At 34.8% G+C, this 25,694-nt stretch overlaps 2 protein-coding genes across 3 annotated transcripts in view; both read left to right on the forward strand.

Annotated features, from left to right (window-relative positions):
- LOC138712074 (sodium-coupled monocarboxylate transporter 1-like) overlaps nucleotides 1–14,413 on the forward strand; it is a 43,529-nt gene extending 29,116 nt beyond the window's left edge. For both annotated transcript variants that reach the window (XM_069843462.1, XM_069843463.1), the window contains exons 10-13: nucleotides 711–894; nucleotides 5,094–5,180; nucleotides 7,835–7,989; nucleotides 12,013–14,413. In XM_069843462.1, coding sequence (XP_069699563.1) covers nucleotides 711–894; nucleotides 5,094–5,180; nucleotides 7,835–7,989; nucleotides 12,013–12,277 — 691 coding nt within the window. In that variant the 3' untranslated portion in view covers nucleotides 12,278–14,413. The remainder of the gene's footprint in view (nucleotides 1–710; nucleotides 895–5,093; nucleotides 5,181–7,834; nucleotides 7,990–12,012) is intronic.
- An 8,656-nt stretch (nucleotides 14,414–23,069) lies between these two features.
- LOC138712076 (sodium-coupled monocarboxylate transporter 1-like) overlaps nucleotides 23,070–25,694 on the forward strand; it is a 38,412-nt gene continuing 35,787 nt past the window's right edge. Inside the window, exons 1-2 of the mRNA XM_069843467.1 lie at nucleotides 23,070–23,195; nucleotides 24,864–25,078. Coding sequence (XP_069699568.1) covers nucleotides 24,870–25,078 — 209 coding nt within the window. The 5' untranslated portion in view covers nucleotides 23,070–23,195; nucleotides 24,864–24,869. The remainder of the gene's footprint in view (nucleotides 23,196–24,863; nucleotides 25,079–25,694) is intronic.

Below are 25,694 nucleotides of genomic sequence, written 5' to 3' on the forward strand. Positions count from 1 at the left end.
AGTGATGGTAAACATTTGCTAATTTCTCAGAAGATATTAATTTTAGGACCTATGTTTGTATGACTTTTGTTTATTGTTTTGATGCATATCGTCGCCTCTCTAAATATTGAAACTTTCTCTGAGAACATTCTGTATATGGCAGTAATTAATGAACACAATAAATTGTGAAAGGTCATAGTACCCTTATTCCGAAAATCGATTCAATTCAATTCTGGGAATTTAAATTTGTAAAGTTGCTTTACAGCCAAATGAAACCACATACTCCATCTTGCAAATATTATCAACATCCGAAATGGATGTAGGTCTATTCTTTTTTAATACCCCTGTACTTTACCTGCTGGGACATCATGTGAATTTCTTAAAATATTGTGATAAGCTTTAATTTATTGTTGAACAGCTGTAAAAGTGTCAATTCTTCGGTAGAATACATCATATTCCAATTACACATGAGCAGTAGGGTAACTGATTAGAGTTTGCTTCCCTTGCAGCACTATGTCTACAGCCCTGAATTCACTGGCAGCGACCTTGTTTGAAGACTGATTAGAGTTTGCTTCCCTTGCAGCACTATGTCTACATTCCTGAATTCACTGGCAGCGACCTTGTTTGAAGACTGATTAGAGTTTGCTTCCCTTGCAGCACTATGTCTACAGCCCTGAATTCACTGGCAGCGACCTTGTTTGAAGACTGATTAGAGTTTGCTTCCCTTGCAGCACTATGTCTACAGTCCTGAATTCACTGGCAGCGACCCTGTTTGAAGACTTCGTTCGACCATGTTTAAGTGTCAACATTTCCGACAGAGCTTCAAACAACATAATAAAACTGCTGGTTGTAATAATAGGCGCCATCTGCGTCGTTCTGGTTATCGTTGTGGACAAGATCGGTGGAGTCGTGCAGGTGAAAATATGGTTAAAACATCGATGGCTGAGAACCAGACTGTTCTAAGTCCAACTTTTTATAAGATAGAAATCTGTGTTTCACTGTGTTCCAGTTCTTGTCTGCATATATGAATCGAGCAAAATTATAAATATTCCTCTCAATAAGGTTGCTATGAAGCTATTCCAAATTGTTTCATGAAGCTTTGAATGTCACGAGCTTAAAATAGCTCTCTTGAAAAAAAAATAGTAAAATGGACTTGGAACAGTCTGGTTCTGGGCCATCGATATGTATTACCATTACTACTGTACTCCAATCAGGAGAAAGTCTCAGGGGAATGAGCAGCGGGGTGATGCTATGAATGAATGTTGATGTCATAAGATGTCATAAGATTATACACATGGATACAAGCGTCTCCATTGGCTTACTCTCTAAACACAAACGATAACACTGATACACACATATTTATACTCCCTAGTTACAAAATTTGATCACGGTTAATTTCCTGGCCTTTTAATCCCTCCATACAGGAAATAACATATGCAGGAGAGCACATGTTTTTTAAACTGACGTTATAATGGTAATATTATCTATCTACTTCGCTCCAATAGATGACGCAATAGTGAGAACATTCTTTTCACGGTTAATCTCCTGGTTGGAGAACAGTACTAGAATTGTAAACTTTGTATTCATTATTATAACTAATTTCTGGCACTGTCAGTCTACATCCTTTCATAACTTCGATCTTAGTGGCGCTGGAATTCTCTCTCGGTCCAATGTACCAATAATATGAGGGGGAAAATTGTCGGAGTCAACAGCTACTGATACGCCTAAATGGGGTTATTCAAAAGTTGCGAAAGATTTGTTAAAAGTGAGTTTATAGAAACATAATAATATAGTTTATTCATGAAAGCGTGGGATATTATCTTCTTTTTCTTCCTATCATGTATTAAGCCTAGTGGCCTGTTACGGTCTCACTCCATCGTTTCAGCGGAAGGTCCAAATATCTTGTTTCTAAAGGGGGTAATTGAGTACTTGGCGTGGTATCCTTCTTCTAGGCATCCTGAGTACTTCTGAAAATGCGTTACACTGGAGTAGCTCATCTGCTGTCTCTTAGCAACTTGATTCACACTACATGTTCCATACCTCGAATTTTCTTATCCAGTACGAGAGTGCCATCCCAGGATATCCACCGACAAAATTTGATATCAGTTTGTAGCGCCTACAGGGTAAAGGTTGGTAATATTGTGATACAAGTAATATTGTGATAGTTATTTTTGAGAATTCATTACCATTTTACTGAGCGAGAGAAGAACCGGTTTTGTGCAGCAACTTGTCCACGAACATTTCCTTAATACGTTGACGCAAAAAAAAAAATCTTTCTCTCGCTCAGTAAAATTGTAACAAATTCTCAAAAAGAACTATCACAATATTTCTCATATCAAAATTTTACCAACATTTGCCTTATATGAAATATCCTAATGATGTAAACATTAGAGGAAGGGTCACCGTATCTAACGTAATCTTGAGTTGGAGCGGGTAACGTCATCTAGCGATACGCGGGTAGGAGAATTTGAGTCACGAATTGGCTGGTTGCGCGGCAGCTGAGGCAGTGTAACTCGAGAATGCGAAGAGATTGAACGTTCACAGTGATATCGAACAATTCGTAACGAACCTAGCTGCGATCTCAATTGGGCAACAATCAGCAGTCGACAGCAAATTGTCGAATGAAGTTGAGTGAAGAGAGAAAATTCAAAATATCGAGACATAGTATGTTCCGCAAATGAAAGCACGCTTATACGCAACGAGTAAAAACTACAAAACACGACTGTTACTATAGCAACCGACATGTTTTTATCTTGATACATTATGTCCGCAGAAACATTCCGGAGTTATAAACTGCTATAATTCTGTCACTATGTATTTCACGAAATTCATACCGGTGTCATTAGAAACAATGACTTAAAGAATTTCAGGAAATGCGTAATTGATAATTGTTGACCGAAACAACAGATTGCAGCGGAAGTAGAAGTTTCCGCTGTTTCGTTTGTCATTAAGGCATTGTTGGATTTTTTATTTTATTTTATTGGGTTATTTTACGACGCTGTATCAACATCTAGGTTATTTAGCGTCTGAATGAAATGAAGGTGAAATGAGTCCGGGGTCCAGCACCGAAAGTTACCCAGCATTTGCTCGTATTGGGTTGAGGGAAAACCCCGGAAAAAACCTCAACCAGGTAACTTGTCCCGACCGGGAATCGAACCCGGGCCACCTGGTTTCGCGGCCAGACCGCTGACCGTTACTCCACAGGTGTGGACGCATTGTTGGATATAAGCAAATTTAACTTAGGGGAGTCACGTTTAACCTCCAAATTGAAATGTGGATTCTCGTTCCCCCAAATCCTATCATTGTGCTTGATAACGTTTCCATTGACGTGGAACGTTGCCTCCATAAAAATGAATTTGACTGAAAGGTCTTCATCATCCGCCATTAGTGTCAATAAATTTTCACAGAAAATACAGAATTCACACAGAGAGTATTCAGAATCTCAGCGCTGAGCAATCTGATGGTATCACGGTGTTCTGAATTTCACCGATGGTGTCACTGATGCTGGACCGGTGTCGCACCGGTGCCATTAGCTTGCAGAGGTGGTGCCAGTCTTCATCAGCCGCCATCAGTGAATCTGATTGGTTCTTGTATAGGGCGGGAATTATCAGACGAATGACATCGTGCATTGTTGTGTCATGGCAGTGTGTTCTGCTTTAGTTCTGCTGTATTGAGCACAACGTAAAAACAATATGTTATGAGCGAACATGTCAACGGACCTGTTATTACTACCGGTTCAAGAAATAAGTTGTTTATGATCTCTTTTCTTTAAACGAGATGGCAGTACGGAAATTTCGCAAAATTTTGCTAGTGTAGCACAGTCGCCATGACAGCCATCGATCCTTCCAGCAGTTTTGTTCCTATTTCGCTGCAGAGTGACGTCATTGTTATCCACGGTCCGGTGAGATTCGGAATACGCTGAATGGCTTCAAAATTTAACATTCAGCTCATTTAACATAATTTGCTTACATCGAACAATGCCTTAATGGGAAGCAAAATAGTGGAAACGGCGTTCTTTTTTTTCTTGTGCTGCCGTCTGTTGTTTCGGTCAACAATTATCAATTACGCATTTCCTGAATTTCTTTGGGCTGTTCTTTCTAATGACACCGGTATGAATTTAGTAAAACGCATAGTGACAGAATTATAGCAGTTTATAACCCCGGAATGTTTCTGCGGACACACTGTATATACAAGATAGCAATCTGTTATAAATAAAATTAAACTTTATTAAATGAGAGTGCGTATTTATTTTCATTCTTATACTTTACATTCAACGTCTATTCAGACATACATATTGACGTACTGTATAAACCTACGATTATGTCTCCGATGCAGCCTATCACGATATTTTACAAGATTTCACAAAGATTAAAAATTGCAGGGTTCATACCTCAAACCATTTACAGTTCCGTATCTTCTCAGTGCGCTAAAGCAATCCCTATTATATTAATATTGGCTATAAATAAGATCAATTCGAATTTGTGGAAACAAAACAATTGTTTTTGGTATGAATTTGCAAATAAAAACACGTCAACTCTCACAAAAACACTTTGAATTACTGTTTATTTAATTAATGTGAGATAGCGGCAATAGTGAAATAATTGGAATATAAGTGTCTTTGAAAATAAATCCCTTTATTTTATGGACAAAGTATATTTTTCTATAAACTTATTTTAACACATTTACGGGACTTTTAATTCATTCGAAACTTTTAGAAAGTCCTATACAATAATAGCATCTCGACATGTGACCGACTGCTCAGGTAAGTAGTAGATGTGTAATTGATCCTAATACGTGTACCATGTTTGCTGATAACACAATTACGTTTTATCAAACAAAACAAACTTTACTTTAAAGCACGCTATAAAATGATCGGATTGTCCTTTATTAGACCTACTAATATAAATTTATGTATTCTTGATGATTCTGATATACAGTGTAGTATTCCTTTATATTTACAACAGATTGGAAAAAAAAAGACAGCTATAATCGACGTACCTTTCGTACCTTTACTACTTAATTGCCGATTCAAAAATAAAATATTATTTTAGGAATTAACCCATTCACAAAGAATTGAAGTAAGGAATGTATCATTAAAATTAATTATTTTTCAGTTAACCATGAGTACGAGCGGAGTTACCAATGGTGCCACAATTGGTTTATTCAGTTTCGGAATGTTCTATCCAAGAGGAAACGCTAAAGTAAGTACACGTTCATAAAATCTTAATTATATGGCATATTTCTAAAATGTTTTACTTGGTTTCACACCGGAAAAGTCATACATCGATACAAACTATATGATTTCAGAATAATCACGCAGTCGATGTTCTGAGGAATATGCTTTGGTATAGGTATTATGATGGTAAGGATGTCTGAGAATAAATGAAACGGAAGTACTCCGAGCAAGCCTATCTCAACATTATCACAGAATAAGCATATGTTCACACAAATTCTACGAAATCTGTCTTGGGTTTCAACTAGACTACAGACTCCAACGCTTATAGTCGAAGTCAGATCCAATCGGTTAACTATCATCATCATGCACAATATTACCTGTTACACACAAAGAAGCTGCACGCTTAGTGTTTTGAATTATATCAGTTAAACACTACTTAAAACAAGCTAGTTATGTATTCCTGAACAAATATCATTCTTGGAAACACACAAGAAGAAAAAAATATATATAATTTTATTCAGAATTCTCCAAACGACCTTTCATTATGTTGGAAGAAGCAAACCATAGTAACTTATATAATACAGAGTTATTATTATTATTATTATTATTATTATTATTATTATTATTATACGTCCCAGAAAAGAGCGGCCGGCCGGTCGGCCGCGCCCTGCGTCGTTTCCGCCGAGCGCATAACCATTTCTCCGACGCTTTTCCAATATATAACAGTAGCTACTAACAATAAATGTTCAATGATTTGAACTTGCCATGCTCACAGTCGTTGCTGAAAATGGCCCCCGTTTGACGCCACAAATAACTGACATCTTCTGATAAACGAATGAACAACACTCTGAAGTTCCACATCATTGATAGCTTGGATTTCTTCTAGTATATAGTATTTTAGTTCATCTATAGAATGAGGATTTTTCCTATAAACCCTACCTTTTAGTGTTCCCTATAAATAAAAGTCACAGGGTGTTATATCTGGGCTTCGTGGGGGCCTCAAATTATTACTGATTAGTCTCGTGCCGAAAATACGCCTCAATTCCCTCATTGACACGGCAGCAGTGTCCAAATCTTGTTCGAAATAAACTGACAATCGTTCCGCATAAGAACACCACATTTTCTCCTTGATTTTCTATTCTTTACTGAGCGTGTTTCTTTAAATCTTTACACACGTTCACACAGTGAGAATTTGTTGTTAGACATTACCTAAATACACAATAATCACTAAACTTTATACACTAACGTTCTACACTTAAAGAATCGAGAGTTTCATTACACGACTTCTAAGCACACTGAATGCCATATGGCTACTGGAGCTCGATTGCGCGGGACAAACGGTTAGCGCGCGGTGGAAACCACGCAGGGCGCGGCTGGTCGACCGGCCATTCTTTTCTGGGACGTATGATAATAATAGTTCTTTAGAATTCTCACAACTTATCTTCCTCCACGAAAGTGACAGATGAGTCATAGAATTAATGCAATTGCATGAAACGTTTATGCACTCGTTGGGTATTATTGTGATATTTATATATTGAACGAATTCACTTTTATTTATAATGATTTTGATTGTGACTGATAGTGAAATAAATTTAATGCACTATGTTGAGTATTTTTCATTCATTCAGAGTTTCCTCTCTAAAGGTAGGTCTTTCATTGCAAACCCGCATTCTCAATTCTTTTCTATTATCCACCTTCCTCTTAATCTCCGCATATAATCCATCTATCTTAATTTTGTCTAACATCTGATATATTCTTCTGTCCCGAACTTTTGTCCCGTTCACAATTACTTCCATTGTATCTTTCATTAGGTAGTTTCTTCAGACAGTGACCAGGCCAATTCCTTTTCTCTTACTGTTCAGTTTAAGCATTATTCTTTCTTCTTCCACTCTTTCCAGTACAGCTTTCTTTATTATTCTGCCATTCACACGCTCCATTCTTTTCATAATCTTCATTCCAAATGGTTCCAGACGTTCGTCTTAACTTCGTCGTAATATTCAGGTTTCTGCTAAAAATAAACTCATGAAGAAAGTAAAGGTATCGATGACTTAATTTTATTCGTTGAAATTTACATTATATAATTTATAATGTACTGTAAAGTATTAATATACATAGGTCGTAGCCTAATGAGGGATCAGCATTTCAGAAAAAATTCATTGTGATACTTCTACCCCGAAATCTAAATAGCGTTGACTAGTTCGGTTCATAATTGTATGGTCCGAAAGTAGCATTATAACGTGCGATTTTAAAAGCGAAATAGACGTAACGTTCACCTACCGCGTTAAATATTAAATAACGAGAATATTTCGGTGCGTTGAAACATTGGAGAATGCGGTTTTTTCCATGAAATACCTGCCCTTGGGCAGAAAACTATTAATGAATGCTGCTTTTCCTTTAATTCCGGATTCAGAACAATGAACTTTACAGTAAATAATGAATTTTAATTATTGACAAACCCTGTGTCTCAAATAATATTTCATAGTTTTGAAATGTAGCTACTCAGATGTACTGCTTTTTTTACTTAAATTTTACTTATCACAAAATATACTCCTCTACTTTGAATGAGTTATACATGTGCCAATTTAATTTAGGATAAATGTGAAATAACTATATAATTATGTGCTATTGCAAAATACATGATTTAATGTTGTACCAAGTGAATCATTTACTTTGTTACAGGGAGCTCTGATAGGAAGCATAGTCTCTCTTCTGAGCATGGGCTGGCTGGTATTCGGAACACAGAAAGCTATCGCTGATGGCACTTTGAGATACCCGAAATTGCCTACTTCGGCAGCTGGCTGTGGATTTAACGATACACTAACAGAAGTCTTCACGTAAGAAACATTTTTATCATATTTATAGAATGAAGACCGAAATGCTCCTACAAGGAAAGCTCATTTTGCATCTCAAAATTTAGGTCAGATGTATTCTCACTCAGATAAATTTTTTTCCTACCCTGGTACAAATTTCTAAAAAATTACGAGGGCTGGGTCGCAAGTCATGGCAACATTTTTTTTTTTTTTTTTTTTGAGAATTCGGACACCGATCGAAATTTTGAAATATTCAAATTATGTATACTCGCAGAGTACATTAGGATAGGGATCAAATATCCCAAAACGACACAGTATTATGCTACTCGTGTTTATTAACGTTGTTACAATAGTATTAGAACACGCTGATATATATTACACAATACAAAAGAAGTTACCTTAGAGATTACATAAAATAAGTAGAAAATGACATAAAATCAACATCAGTTACATAATATAAAGGGAATGTATATAATTTATAAGACATGAACTGCCTGAGATAAACTCGATGATTACATAATTATGTTATACAATAACAGACGCGTGGAATACATAATGAGAATAGAAAAAATTTAGATGATAAGGAATTCACTTGAGATAGAATATACATTTATATACTAATACGAGAAAACATGCAGGTTACAAGACATATAAAAGTTGAATAGCAAAAAACGTACTAAGAGCATACAGATACAAAACGATGAAGTAAAATATTAAGATAATAAAAATAAAGGAAGAGAGAGAGAGAGTGAGAAAGAACTTGGTCATATAAAGCAAATTATTTAGAAACTTCCGCAAGAGCCTAGTTCTGTTATAGTCTAGGGTTAGCATGGTATAGATTAGGTATTTGCAGACTCGAAACTAGAAGAAGTAATGTGTATAAGGTCATTTGTCCCCTATGCGGGTGTTTTGAAGACGGAATCCATATAATCTTAAAATGCACAGCAACAAATAACCTCAGAATTAGCGGAATACAAAATAAAATTTTGAAGATGAATGAGAAGATAGCTTTCATAAAACTAAGTGAGCCGTTTAACATTAACAAGCATAATAATTTCATTCTGTCAAGAGTCAATATTAGATGGGAAAAGAAGATAAAGAAACAAAGTAAAGACACATTATAATGTGAGAGAATCCTTCACTCTGCAAAAACTATTAGTTAAGGAGTAACAAAATTAGTAAATTGTTAAATAAACAAGTGAAACAATTAATAATAATAATAATAATAATAATAATAATAATAATAATAATAATAATAATAGTAAAACATTTAGGAATAATAAATATAGTGAATATTGAGTTTATTATTATACTTACGGAACTAGAATTGTTTATACGTTATGAATAAGTATAGGATAAGAACATTAAATTAAAGTGTGATTCTAATATTGACAAAAGGAAGAAAGGACAATTCAGTTAAATAATTGAAGGCACAGAATAGAAGAATATATTACTAATCATTTAAAGCGGAGGGGAGACAAATGTCTAAGATGAGAGACAGAGGGCAGAAGGAGTATTGAGCATTATAGCTCGCGCAAGGAACGACTAGCAATGGTGGCGTTGTTGTCTGTTTTGATGTGTGTATGTAGGCACGCCAAGGGGAGGGAAGTGCGGGTCGATGAACGTACTGTCTCTTACAAGAAGATGAACAAATGAGGACACCGCTGTGGAAATAAAGAACGTAGCAAGAGAAAAATTCGAAGCTACATATACACGCAACATATGTTTACGAACGAAATAATAATACCGTGCGATACAAGATAAGTATTCACATGCAATGGAACAAACTGAAGTCGTAATGTAACTATCACAACGCAAGACTGATTCTATCGATGTCACTTCTCTTCCGACTGTACTCTTGAATATCAATCAAGTTATCTCGTGACCTTTCCTGTCGCCCCTCTTTCTTATCGCATTGTTTCATTCGCATTACGTCCGTCGATATTCCCTGCTTGCGAGACCTATAAAACAGATTAGTCATATTAGTGGAAACATATATAACATTATTATTATTGTATTCGTATTACGTTCCATGGTACAGTACAGTAGATGTACAGTATTAAATATATTAAACTGTTACTAGTAGAGTTGTTAAGTTAAGAAGTTATTAACAGTACCAGTGAAACTATATATTATATTTGTATTTGATATGAGAATGAAGGATTTGAACTGGAATGCATCAAATCCGCCATGTCCAAACAAGATTTATAAGAAGTAAATAAAAAAATAAATAAATAAGTCAATAAGTCAATGAATGAATGAATGAATGAATGAATAAATGAATAATACAATGCGGTTTTTGAAGTATTACATTTTCTGCACTCCCATGTCCAAGCTTCCCATAGATTTTCATGATTATCTCTATTCTTCATCTATATCATTATGCCATGTATTCCGAGGTCGTCTTCCTTTCTTTCCAATGGATTTCTAGTTCGTCACTCGTTTAGGTGCCTCTGATCGAGGTGCTGGCTGATATGTAAATCTATTATGAGGCTGTACATCTCACTTGACGATATTTTTCAGAAGAAAACAAATATTGTTTATATACATCTGAAGTCTGATTACTGTAATATGTAGCTAATAGGCGATGTATGCAATGGAGGGGGAAAGGAACTGCCACCCTATCCCATTATATCCTGGCCTAGTTGCCTACTAGCTGGTGCCATGTTGGTATCAATGAGAGGTTCAGACCTCTCTTCGGGCAGTTGACTAAACAACTCTCTTAGGAAGTCGTCTGTCCTCTGATTACACCCATTATAAAATTACATCGGCTCATATCCATTCTGCACAGCGGTCGACTCACAATTGTATTACACATTATGTGTATCATCGCCCTGTGTGCGATAACCATATCATACTGTCATCCCCGTAGTGATGCAACCACATATTCATACTATGGATACAGGGCATTCGGTCGACTCACAGCTGAATTCGCATTGCTCTCTGTGAGACAACCATAATGGCATGTAGTATTGAGATCACAAACTATGGATGCCATATTACATACATATCGTGATACTATCACTTAACTTAGGGGGAAAAATTGTTGTCATGACTTATGCCCCAACCTTGGTATTTTTCAGCACTTCATAGACATTTTTTATACTTTGCTTATTAGGCTAGTAGGGATTGGTTTAGCATAGGATGTGGTAGGTTTTTGGACATTAAGTCTTAATTATTGCTTTTAATTTATTAATTAATACACCCATCTTAATTTTGATTATACCTATGTTAAAAAATTAAATACAATAGGTAGCATAATTAAAACTTAATGCCACAAAAACTTTCACCTCGAATGTCAAAGTACTATGAAACAATATAATGAAATGCAAATCTAGCTTTCAGGTAAAGCTGCCTGTGAAGCAAACTTGAATAATTTCAAGGGAAAAATTGTTCCGGGGCCGGATTTCGATCCCGGGATCTTAAACTAAACGTAAACGTACCAACGGTCTACCAACTGAACCACCCAGGAACTTCACCCGACAACGTCTCAACGGGCCCCGACGATAACCAGTCCCGGAAGAATTTTAGCTTTGAAATTAATGTTTATGAAATGTTCATGAAGTTTTGACAAATAGTGTCTGAGAAAAACGTACCAAAAAATTAAAAAAAACCTCCAATTTTTAATTATTGTCAAATGAAAAATAAAACACTTTAGTTCCTTACTGCTGATATCAATCATCTCAGCAGTCTGTTTTATGATTAGTGAACATTTTTCTTATCTATCTGCAATAGTTCTGGAGCAAATTCATTTTATATTGAGAGAAATTTAAGCATAGGGAACAGCTGGAAAACTCATCCAAGTGTCCTTAAGCATTTGCGTCCTCACTTTCATTAGTGAACATTTTTCTTATCTATCTGCAATAGTTCTGGAGCAAATTCATTTTATATTGAGAGAAAATTAAGCATAGGGAACAGCTGGAAAACTCATCCAAGTGTCCTTAAGCATTTGCTTCCTCACTTTCATTATCGCTATCATGATTGTACTGATCAATGTGGTTACATATATGTTTGACATTTATTGTTTATTTTACTTATTTATTTCAGGACTGAAGTTCCCAGAGAGGAGCCCTTCATCCTGTATCGCATCTCCTTCCTGTACTACCCGACTATGGGCTTAATCATAATGTTCGTCGTTGGTATGATTGTCAGTCACTTCACGGAACCGCCGAACATCGAACAAATGAATCCCAAGCTTTTCACTCCGATCATAAGGAAACGAGTATTAGAGAAAAGAAGAGAATTAGAAATGAAAATCATTGAAGAAAAAAGTGCACTCTTTGATCCCCCTGCAGAGTTCCGAAACATATGAAATAAAACATAGAGCAATAATAATAATAATAATAATAATAATAATAATAATAATAATAATAATAATAATAATAATAATAATAATAATAATACACTTCTTAGTAGTAACGATTAGCATTAACGTGGTTTTTTACGGGGCTTTCGCTCAATCCATTTTAAGAGCGCTGGACTCTGGACTCATTTCGCGTTATCACCTTCATCTCAATTCAGATGCTAGATAACGATAGTTGTTTATTTTATTTTTATTTTAGTAGGTTATTTTACGACTCCTTATCAACATCTTAGGTTATTTAGCGTCTGAATGAGATGAAGGTGATAATGCCGGTGAAATGAGTCCGGGGTCAACACCGAAAGTTACTCAGCATTTGCTCATATTGGGTTGAGGGAAAACCCCGGAAAAAACTCCAACCAGGTATCTTGCCCGTAGCGGGAATCGAACCCGGGCCACCTGGTTTCTCGGCTAGACGTGTTAACCGTTACTCCACAGGTGTAGACTGGTAGTTGATAAAGCGTCGTAAGACAGTCAATTAAAATAATAATAATAATAATAATAATAATAATAATAATAATAATAATAATAATAATAATAATAATAATAATAATAATACCGATAACAACAAAATTTCGAACCCGATTATGTAAGGAATAATATAATTATTGTTACAGTATTAACGTGCTTGGAATCCATGGTGGTGGGTTTCTAACCCACCCCCTTCCCGCCTATACATGGATGTTTCTTATCAATGTCACACCCTTTGGTTTGTTGTTCTTATGATTTAACGTGATTTGAGATCGGTTTTAAGATAAGAAAAACTTTAAATTTGGGCCTGTATATACCTATATTAAGCCCTCAGGTATATTAAAACGACATTATTATTGTTATTATTATTATTATTATTATTGTTATTATTATTATTATTGTTTTTGTTACCATCATCATCATCATCCTCAGGTTTTAGAATGTCCTAAGAATTTCCATGCACCCATTTTGAGGATTTAATAACTTTTCTCCAATGTTCTATATTTTCCCGCGCGTCATCTTCCAGTCCTCCTCCTTTCATTGTTATAATTTCATTATTCTATGTGTGCATGTCAATTTTGGTCTTCCCTTCTTCTTTTTTCTCGTTGTAATGCATTCATATTATTATTATTATTATTATTATTATTATTATTATTATTATTATTATTATTTACTGTGATTCAGTAAGTTGTTTTGTTGAGGAATATCCGTGCGATATTACTCATACTCAAGAGCACTTTCAGTGTATGCATCATCACATTTTCTAAAGTGAAACGTTTATGTTCGAATGTGAAATGAATTAGATGTTACAAAAATTCCAACATCTGACATCAATTGCCTAGCAAAGAAACTGAGTTACCTCGGAAATTCTGACGGCAAATTTCTTAGCAACGATCAGCATGAAACCAGTCTGGTATATACAGTCACGAAGCATGAGTTGTGAGGGTGCTAGGAACAATAGACTGTGACAGTACTATTTCGCATTGTCTGTAATGAAGCGATATTAGCGATCCTAGTGTTTAGCAACTATCTATGGATGCATATTTACTACGTATTGAGCTTCGTGACTGTATAATTTATACTAGACTGTGATGAAACGTTTCTGCTCGAGAGCCAGAGGAATAAAATGTTAAGGATGCCTCTTGCTTAACAACGGATCAGACTTGCATTAATATGGTATTTGCTAGAGGAAGAGTCCTACTTTCTTTTTAATTCTTTCATCATAGATCCATACCAACGGCTCTCAACAAAAGAATCCAGATGAAACACAGTAATTCCACCGTAAATATTTTTGTACAGATACACCAATAAAGAAATAAAAGAAGAATAATTCTATGGTGTTCGAGTAAAGGGAGATAAGTCGTAAAAATGAGTTTTGAGACAAATGAAAAATAAACTTCGGAACCTTATTGCAAATAATTTTCTACATAAATAAAACACATTAAATGCTAGTATTATCTGTTTTTTTTTGCACACCCAATTGTAGAATTTAACTTGTACACTAGGTACCCTGGGGGACTACACTCCATTTGCATAAAAACTGACTTAACTGCCTTTATCCGAACACCGTCGAATTATCATTAATAACACAATAATTAAATTGCATTTAATTTATTTCACTCTGATCACTAGCCTATCCTTATAAATAAAAAGACAAACATTAAATATTTATATATTGTAGTAATATTCAAAGTAGGACATGAAGTTTCATGTAATTACAGGAATCCTACGAATCCTCCGTCACTTTTTTATTATTTCGAATAGAAACTATTTCTAGGTCTGTTCATCTGCACACTGACGGTAAAGTCAATTGGGGGGTTAGGAAATAAAACATGGTAAGTGACGTTTTAGTGTTTTGAAATTATCAGGTAGGTAAACATTTGTACATGCAATAGTTTGTATAATTATCTGGAAAATAAAATCTGTATACTTCTGTCATCTGTTGAGATGTTGGAAAACTAACTAGCTATTTCATTAGACGGAGAATATAAAATACCATATTATACGCTACATATATCATTTTTGACCAAAATGTCAGTTACCATGTTTTACGCCCTAGCCCCTCAATATCAATGGCACAACTACCTGTCAATGGTCCCATTCCACTTCCAACTCACTTCTTATTTCAATTAAGGGATATGAGTTATTAAATCTTCGGATTCCTTTAGAAATAGATAAAAGTATTGCGACATTACACAGAAGAACAGACAGAGATAGATATATTCTCGTATGTATTCAACATGGTAAAGTATAATGACATATCTCTAAGAATATGTCCAATAAATTTTCAAAGGCGCTGAATATTAATTTGTGGTATGGCATGATAAACATGTTGAAAAAAAAATCAGAAAGAATTATAGGGTGATTTATATAGAACTAACACATTTCTTTCTTTCTTTCTTTCTTTCTTTGTTTCTTTCTTTCTTTATTTATTTATTTAAAAACGAACGACTCTAACTCAATTTGTTATACGTACCTCAAATGTAGAGTATCTCTGGGAGATTACTAACCTCTATAGAAAATGTTGAAAATTCTTTATTTGTACAGTTGTAACTCACTTAATGACCAGTTTTTAACGTCAAATTAAGCAAGAGTTTTGATACCTTGTCACGAGATGCGCAGGTGTTTATTCTTTATTATGTATATTTATTGTCATCAAAATTATTATTCTTTTAGAGATCCAGTAGTTTCCAATTTGTTTACCAATCCCCACATTGTGTTTCTTTGGGGGGGATTATGAACACCGAATTCTCTATAATATGTCCTTTGAGTAACTGTAATTGAATCCGTAATCCAGTATTGCTTCACAAGGAAGAGCCGTTGATTTGATATATCCTACATTTTCAGTGACTAAGACAAAATGTCGAAAACAGCTGCCAAAAATAAGGAATAAAGAATAAACATCTTGCGCATCTCGTGACAGGAAATCAAAACTCCTTCTTGATTTGACGTTAAAAAGTGGTCATTAAGTGAATTTTCAAACGAATATATTTTTTTTTCATTTTAGTAGGTTATTTTACGACGCTTTATCAACATCCAAGGTTATTTAGCGGCCGAATGAGATGAAGGTGATAATGCCGGTGAAATGAGTCCGGGGCCCAACACCGAAAGATACCCAGCATTTGCTCATATTGGGGTGAGGGAAAACCCCGGAAAAAACCTCAACCAGGTAACTTGCCCCGACCGGGAATCGAACCCGGGCCACTTGGTTTCGCGGCCAGACGCGCTGATCGTTACTCCACAGGTGTGGACCCTCAAACGAATAAATAAATAATTTTCAACGTTTGCTACAGAGGTTAGTAATCTCCCAAAGATAATCTACATTTGAGGTATAACAAATTGTGACTAGCGTCATTCGTTTTGAAAGAAAGAAAGAAAGAAAGAAAGAAAGAAAGAAAGAAAGAAAGAAAGAAAGAAAGCAAGATGTTAATTCTACATAAATCACTCTAATATTTTGTAATAGACTGGATTTTTTAAAATAATTTTTCCACATTTCTACCTGAAAATTGTTTTTATGTCGGGCATCAAGCAAATTATCTTAAAATGAAGCATTAAGAAAAAATTTCTACTGAGCCTAAGTATTATTATGTTCTAACTATATATACGCGTACATATTATCGCCGACAGTATAAGGCTCAGAAAAATGAGACGATATTATATTTCATCCCTATAGGTGCAAGGGAAATACATGAAAATAACTAGGAGAACTAGGGGACTGCAAGGAGGGAAAGGAGATTACAACTAGAACAAGAGGCCGACAAAGAGCAATGTGGCAACAGAGAGAACGAATGAAATACACGGAGAACAAGGGGGAAATAATTATTACAATGGGAATGCAAGGATAACGAGAATACAAGAAAAAATATAGGAATAAAAGAGAAGAAGGGAAATGCAATGAGAACAAATGGAATGCAAAGAGAACAAAGGGAATACAAGGAGGATAAATGAAAAGTTCCGAAATTATCCCCTGGAAAAGCTGGTAAGTTAATTAAATATGTTTGTTTTAAAGTAAATTCGATAAAGAAACTAGTACGATATATAGTGTCTTCCTATTCTGGAGGAATATTCTCAGCCTTGAGGTAGTTGCAAAGCTTTACGTGATACGAAATGGCCTGTAAGTATTTGTAGAACGATTTTACACAATTTCATATTTGCATTGCTCTTTATTTACATACATAACCTGTCTATGTATAATATTAACTCTTATGTATATACTCTGTATAAAACTGTCAACTATTTCAGAAGAAAAGTATTTGGGAACAATAAAATTATTAAACTTTTATAGGGTAAATATGGTGAAATAATGATAAAAATTAAGAAAATCCACTTTTTGTTTTTATGTTCGTAATTAAATTTGAACCATCTAGTTTCATAATATGGTTTCATCTCCTATTTGAGAGAAACCCTTCAAACTGTGACACGCAATTTTTTATATATTGTAATAGTGAAAAAATAAGTTGTTAATAATTACAAAATGCTCACTGTGGCTATACAGATGAACCCCGTTCTAATCCAGAACCTTCACCGTTCTAACGTACCATCCCATACAATCAAATGTGTCCAAACATACGTTGCGTGGGTGAGATGAGAAGTGCTTTTTTAATGCTGTTTCTCGACCTTAAATTTTAAGGAGTTTCCTGAATAAAAAAGATTGTTGCACAACAGTTATTGACAGACTGGTTTGAAACTTCTCGCAGAGGTCAATTAAATGTTGATGAAAAAAATTTAATTAGCATTTGTAAGAAATATTAAGTTACTTCGGGTCATATTGATTTTGTACATAGATTAATATATTTATTTATTTTATTGGGTTATTTTACAATGCTGTACCAACATCTCAGGTTCTTCAGCATATGAATGAAATGAAGGTGATAATGCCGGTGAAATGAGTCCGGGGTCCGACACCGAAAGTTATCCACCATTTGCCCGTATTGGGTTGAGGGAAAATCCCGGAAAAAATCTCAACCAGGTAACTTGCCCCGACCGGGATTCGAACCCGGGCCACATGGTTTCGCGGCTGTCTGTCACTGTCACTTCACAAGTGTGGACTAGATTAATATATGCTGTAACGGTAAATTCATGAAATTTAAAAATTTAATCTGACTTTATATTTACACTGAACTCAAAAAGCTAAGTAATTTTTATTCCCTTGACTAATTGAATGCTATTGAGCAAATATGAACTAAAAATTGTGAAAACTTTCTCGCAAGGAGGCTTTAGTGACGTCAATATAAACTATATAAAAGAATTTCAAAACTATTAGTCCTAATGGCACAAAATATTGTAAGTTACATATGATAGTATTGTAGGTATGTTTATGTAGGTAGTTTAAAATTCATAACAATCACTTATACGTCCCCTTAATTTGCATAATATTACACGTCCACAACCATTTTTTTCTCTCTGTGAGGTCGGGAGGGGAACATCCCTGTGCATTGCAACCTGAGGTCTATTGTGCGCCTCTGGGATGAGTTACAAGCCCATCGACCGCACCCACGCCGAATCGACTTAACCGATAACACCCTGACGACCAGTCCCGCCATCCTTCCAAGTCAGTATACCATTCCACTCCCAACAGTACCCTCCCACATTCCCCCTCCTACAGTCTGAGGTGTAAACCACCCCTCCCGTCTTCTCAACGGTGTGATGTGTAGACCCCTCTCCCGTAGAGAGGAGAGTGGGCACAATCATTAATTAAAAACCTCTCAACATTCTGCCAATCCAGGAAAAGAAAATGATATAAGATCCATCTCCCTCTATCCTCTTCTAGGTCAGTGTATGCCATGCGGGTTGTTTTCATAGTATAATGGCAGCAACACTAGTTTTATCATTCCTGGGCTAATCAATTAATCATTAGGAGGACATTTTTAAATGTCAAACAACGGCTAAACCAAACTACTTGAAAAATAAAAATAGACTGTCAAATATTGTGAACAACGTCAAAATTTGTGACCAGTTTTTAAAATTCGCCTACAATGAAATTAAAGAAAAAAAGGCATTTTTGATGCAACAAATTAAATTACGAGAAATTTAAAACAGCTAACCGCAGAGCCAGGGATCTTGTCAACTCCAGAACATAGACGCTGTGTACTAGATAGATAGAGTATTAGAATTCTACAAGTCTGATGACGATTGATGACTTTAGCAGTGTTATGATAGAAAAAATGTACAAAGTTACTATAAAAAAAAGAGTTAAGAGAATTCATAAATAGAACATCATAAACGCAAGTAGGCCTATATGTTACGAAGCAAATACGATAAAGTAATACGTGGAATATTAAAGCTAGGTAGCTTTGTCCTATTATGAAAAATTGAAGCACTATTGAAACTTATTCGAATGTGAAGGAAAATCAATGCGGATATGTTACAAGTATTTATTTACGTAGAGATTTATTAGTTATTTATTAATTTATTTAACATTTCTGTATTTATTTATTTATTACGTATTTATGTGTTTATGTATGTATTTATTCAATCATATTTACTCATATATATTAGTTTAATTATTTATGTTGTTATATATTCATTTATTTATTTATTTTTATTCTTACTTTTTAAATTTTATTACGTACTTATTCTATTAATTCATGTACTTATGTATATTCATTCATTCATTTGCTTATTTATTTATTCATAAAATACAATTTATTGTCATTACTTATACAGTAGTTATGAATGTAATGCATGAAAAGTGACTCATATTAATGTGACAAAGATATATTAATGGAAAATATCAACGACTCAGTCCAATATAACGCAAAACCATTCTCATTACAAGCAAAATTCCCAGCAGCACTAAGTCGCTCCGGCCAATTAGTCGCGAATAGGTTTGTAATAAATTTAAATCTGATGCAGCTAACCACAAGCCGAATCCGAATTTTCACAAGTTGATGTCAAAGCATTCCTGGTATTATGGTATATCTTACTGATATTTTTCAATTGGCGACCTTATGTTCAACTTCATTTTAACATTTCAATTACTTACCTCCTGGCTTTTAAGGAACCCGGAGGTTCATTGCCGCCCTCACATAAACTCGCCATTGCTCCCTATCCTGAGCAACATTAATCCAGTCTATATCATCATATCACACCTCCCTCAAATCCATTATAATATTATCATCCCATCTACGTCTCGGCCTCCCCAAAGGTATTTTGCCCTCTGGCCTCCCAACTAACACTATATATGCATTTCTGGATTCGGCCATACGTACTACATACCCTGCCCATCTCAAACGTCTGGATTTAATGTTCCTAATTATGTCAGGTGAAGAATACAATGCGTGCAGTTCTGTGTCGTTTAACTTTCTCCATTCTCCTGTAACTTCATCCCTCTTAGCCCCAAATATTTTCCTGAGCACCTTATTCTCAAACATCCTTAATCTCTGTTCCTCTCTCTAAGTGAGAGTCCAAGTTTCACAACCCTACAGAATAACCGGTAATATAACTACTGCGTGTTCAGTTCAAAGTGTGTCATGGCTAGCCGATGAACCTAGAGAATTCCATTTTCCTACACATCCGCAAAGGCGTATTACCTATATGCCAGAGAAGTTGCCTGGCGTTCATTCTGAAGAGTACTTTCCGATACGTACGGTATTGCCGGTAGTGGCAGGAATGTGAAATGTTTGGAAACACGTGCTGTGTTGAGTTTTTTTCTTTATGGGGAGAGGGTTAAGACGATTACTTACGTATTTGTTGACATTAACTTCGACGGTCAACATGGACACGGAGCATTTGATTTGTGTTGTGGAATGTTGCCGTTACCGATGATAACAAATACCCTGTGTATGATTTGCTCGCGCAAAATACAGTTCGAAAGAGGTTATTGTAGCATACAGACCGTACAGACCGCCATCTCTTGCTACGACGTTCAAGTTATACCATACACGTTCTCAAGTTCAGATTGAACACCTTAAATAACAGGCAACTTCTCTGACATAAAAGCTGAAACTCAAATCGCTGACTCACAACAGTGACGTCATGTCACACTTTGAAATGAACACCCAGTAATACAATATATTAAAAAAATAATTAACAAAATCTGAGACTGCAGGATAAAATTTGCAACAAAAACGTTCGACATGACATGGAATGATTGATAAGCAGAATATGTTCCAATTGCCGAGAATAAATTATCATGACAAGTAATGATAGAAAATATTTCAAATATTCTATAAATGACACACAGAGACGGAATAAATTTAATACACGAAATATGACTCTACAATAGTATCAATGCAAGTAAAGATCTGACGTTAAAAATTACTTGGCAAGAATAGGTCTTCGTTAGGGAAAACACTGACGCTTTGAACATAAATTCACAGTAATGGTTGGGAAAACTCTACCACAGGGGAATGCACGAATTTGATGCCATAACACAACGCCAAAAAGAAGCTACTTTTCTTAAAAAGCAGAATCCGCATAGGTGGTGTTAAGAGAGGAGATATTATTTTCGTAACAAATGCAGAGAAGATCTGCATTACAAGAACAGAAGGAAGTAAGCAGATACAAGGAAATTCTTTTAATTTAAACATGTAAATTTCCATTCATAAATATGGAAAAAAATATTTCTCGCTCTATTTTCTTAAGTTACACATTGAACATTTTTTTTTATTTCTCAACACAGTTTAGAAGAGAGATTTAATGGTCATCTCAGTATATTTTAAAATGAAAAGAGATTTCCAATCAAAATGTAATATTTTCAAAGCATTCATTTACATAATATTACTTACTTACTTACTGTCTCTTAAGGAACCCGGAGGTTCATTGCCGCCCTCACATAAGCCCGCCATTGGTCCCTATCCTGAGCAAAATTAATCCATTCTCTATCATCATATCCCACCTCCCTCAAATCCATTTTAATATTATCCTCCCATCTACGTCTCGGCCTCCCTAAAGGTCTTTTTCCCTCCGGCCTCCCAACTAACACTCTATATGCATTTCTGGATTCGCTCATACGTGCTACATGCCCTGCCCATCTCAAACGTCTGGATTTAATGTTCCTAATTATGTCAGGTGAAGAATACAATGCGTGCACATTTACATAATATAATCACGTAATATGATTTGCGAAAATAAAATTTCTGCAAACTTTAAAATTGAAATATATAGTATTTTTAAAGGTCAAGTGGCAAAGTTCACGTTGTAGTACGAAATTTGACAAATTTACAATGATTATTTATATAGACCACGCAGTGAATTATGAGGCTTGTATTAATTCTGTTCTCTCAGAGCTGCGGTATTAACTTTAGATGACAGCTGCAGTAAAAGCAAATACAAGGAATTTTATCTCTGGAAGCTATTTGGCCTCTTCAAAGTTCAGTGTCACTAGTACCCGCAAGAAACGCAAATCTCGACGCTGTAGTTCTGTTTCCATGGAACGTGATGTGCAGACGTTCTTGAGGAATCAATCAGGTGCTTGTAAGTTAATACATTTCCTGATTAACAGCGGACTATTAATGTCCCTAGAGACTTTAAATGAAGCTCATATGTTTGAAAATTGAATTATTTTACTAGATATGAAATGTATAATTTTATATAGCTCAACAAAAATGTGCTTGTAAATTGAATTAAACTCTTTACTATGTATTATATATTTTTGTATAGCTTAAGGGGAGAGGACGGTAGTAATTTGCATGATGTGTATTATCAATTTTTGTATATCTGAAGTAATTGAATTGTTTAAGTTTTTAAATTGAATTAACTTATCAGCTATATATTATATTTTATAGCTTAACTGATGAATAATTTTTTGCAATTCATTTTATGTAGATTTTCAGAAAAGTCTATATGTATAATGAAAGTTTATTGTTTCAGTCATTGACTTTACTGCTGTGTATGTTTTAGGTGTTAACCTTTACATTATAAGTTACAAGACGTATAAACGTTTTCGTTGAACAGTGTCAACATCTTCAGATACGAACAATCAATTTTGCAATATCATTACTCTCTACATTCTCTGCATATACAATACATGTTTAATGACATACGGGGATAAAACCTGTTAAAATTAATATAATTATAAACATTAATATTCTAATATTCAAATATAGGTGCCCCTAATGTCAACATTTAAAAGTGTACGTATAATGCACAATAGAAATGCGTTTGCAAGTCTTCACATGTGGGCTGGATTATTAATGAGATAATATAATGATTATTTATATAGACCACGCAGTGAATTATGAGGCTTGTATTAATTCTGTTCTCTCAGAGCTGCGGTATTAACTTTAGATGACAGCTGCAGTAAAAGCAAATACAAGGAATTTTATCTCTGGAAGCTATTTGGCCTCTTCAAAGTTCAGTGTCACTAGTACCCGCAAGAAACGCAAATCTCGACGCTGTAGTTCTGTTTCCATGGAACGTGATGTGCAGACGTTCTTGAGGAATCAATCAGGTGCTTGTAAGTTAATACATTTCCTGATTAACAGCGGACTATTAATGTCCCTAGAGACTTTAAATGAAGCTCATATGTTTGAAAATTGAATTATTTTACTAGATATGAAATGTATAATTTTATATAGCTCAACAAAAATGTGCTTGTAAATTGAATTAAACTCTTTACTATGTATTATATATTTTTGTATAGCTTAAGGGGAGAGGACGGTAGTAATTTGCATGATGTGTATTATCAATTTTTGTATATCTGAAGTAATTGAATTGTTTAAGTTTTTAAATTGAATTAACTTATCAGCTATATATTATATTTTATAGCTTAACTGATGAATAATTTTTTGCAATTCATTTTATGTAGATTTTCAGAAAAGTCTATATGTATAATGAAAGTTTATTGTTTCAGTCATTGACTTTACTGCTGTGTATGTTTTAGGTGTTAACCTTTACATTATAAGTTACAAGACGTATAAACGTTTTCGTTGAACAGTGTCAACATCTTCAGATACGAACAATCAATTTTGCAATATCATTACTCTCTACATTCTCTGCATATACAATACATGTTTAATGACATACGGGGATAAAACCTGTTAAAATTAATATAATTATAAACATTAATATTCTAATATTCAAATATAGGTGCCCCTAATGTCAACATTTAAAAGTGTACGTATAATGCACAATAGAAATGCGTTTGCAAGTCTTCACATGTGGGCTGGATTATTAATGAGATAATATTGTGAGGCTAAAAAAAGTTAAAATATAAAATTGAGTTGACTATATATCATGTAAAGGTTAACACCTAAAACATACACAACAGTAAAGTCAATGACTGAAACAATAAACTTTCATTATGATGAATAATTGTTTAGGTTTGTATATTGAATCACCTGCTTCCTATATACAATATATATTTTTAAAGAGCCACCAACGTAACTCAATTGGCAGAATCACTGGCCTGCTGATCCGGAGATGAGCTCGGGCTTGGGTTGGACCCCCGTTTGATCTGATTAGGCTACATGGTTGTTTTTTCCGAGATTTTTCCCAGCCGCGGAGCGGATCCGGGTGGTCTGTGACGAGTTATAGGCCTTACTTCACTTCATCTCGCCAAAAAATATCGTAATCTTGGAAAATTTTGACTTCTCCTACATGTTAAAGCTTCAATGCCAATATAAGATCTATAAAAAACAAAACATAAAATGAAATGAAATTTTGCAAGCTTGACATTGCCTGAAAATGTAGTTTCAAATATGTCTGTGCTATGAATGTGGCAGTTATAAATGAGATGCCCCAGTGTTGAGTTAAACCTTGGCGACAGAGTGAATGCTTGTCGGCCGCTTTCGAAAATTAGAGGAGTGGGAGCAGAGAGCGTTGGTGTAGCTATATAGCGCACAATCACCGTCGCGTTAATAATACTTGATTGGCGTTTGTTTCACAATATGTGTGTCTTGTGTGTATGGTTGATCCCGTTAAAAGGGAAAGAAGTAAAACTCTAGCATTAATACACACAAAAGAGCGAAAAATGAGAGAAATAATGTAAAAATGAAAATGAAAGAAAAGAAGAGCCAACAAGAACAATAAATAAAGAGAAAAAACATGAAGAATTGATAATAATTAAATATTACTCAAGAGATGGATGAAATTAAATAAAAAGTTTGTTCTCGCATTGTTTCAGAGCACTATGAACTCCACGGGCAACCCGGTCGAAGGGGCTGTAGAGCTCTTCTTCGGCTGGCTCGACTACAGTTTCTTCGTTCTCATGCTACTCCTGTCCACAATCATCGGCATCTACTTCGGCTTCTGGGGTAAAAAGTCTGACACTCCGATGGAGTATTTACTGGGAGGAAAATCCATGGCCACGTTACCTGTGGCTGTGTCACTTTTGGCCAGGTAAGAGTGAATCAATCATCCATTCAGACCAGGTCTGTTTCATCAGTTCAAATGAATGAATGAATGAATTAATTAATTAATTTGTTTTATGTACTCATCCAATCATTCACTCGTCCACTCGACCATTCATTCATTCATTCATTCATTCATTCATTCATTCACTTATTTATTTATTTATTTGATTGTATAATTTTTCATTTATTTATTTATTTACCTATATATTTAGTTATCTATCTATATATTAATTTATTTTCCTTTATTTATTAATTTATTTATTTATTTAGTCATTATCCTATAAATCTATTTACCTGCTTCTCTGCTTATCTCCCTGCCCGTCCGTCCGTCGCTTGTCCGTCATCCATATATCTATTTATTTATTTACCCATTTAGGTACTTTTAGTGAATTTATTAGTGTATATATTGTTAGGGGTGTAATAATTTCCATTTCTATTTTGTGAAAATTTTTCACTAAATACTCAGCACTCTGAACAGTAGCCTATAAGAGAAGGAGCAATCAAAACTTTACAAAATTCCACGAATCTATGAACTTTCTAAGTTCCCGAATGACAATCTCTCTCTTGAGACAAAGAATTTGGGTTTGCTCAACTATCAGTGT

Source organism: Periplaneta americana, chromosome 13 (assembly GCF_040183065.1).
Source record: "Periplaneta americana isolate PAMFEO1 chromosome 13, P.americana_PAMFEO1_priV1, whole genome shotgun sequence".
NCBI lineage: Eukaryota > Metazoa > Arthropoda > Insecta > Blattodea > Blattidae > Periplaneta > Periplaneta americana.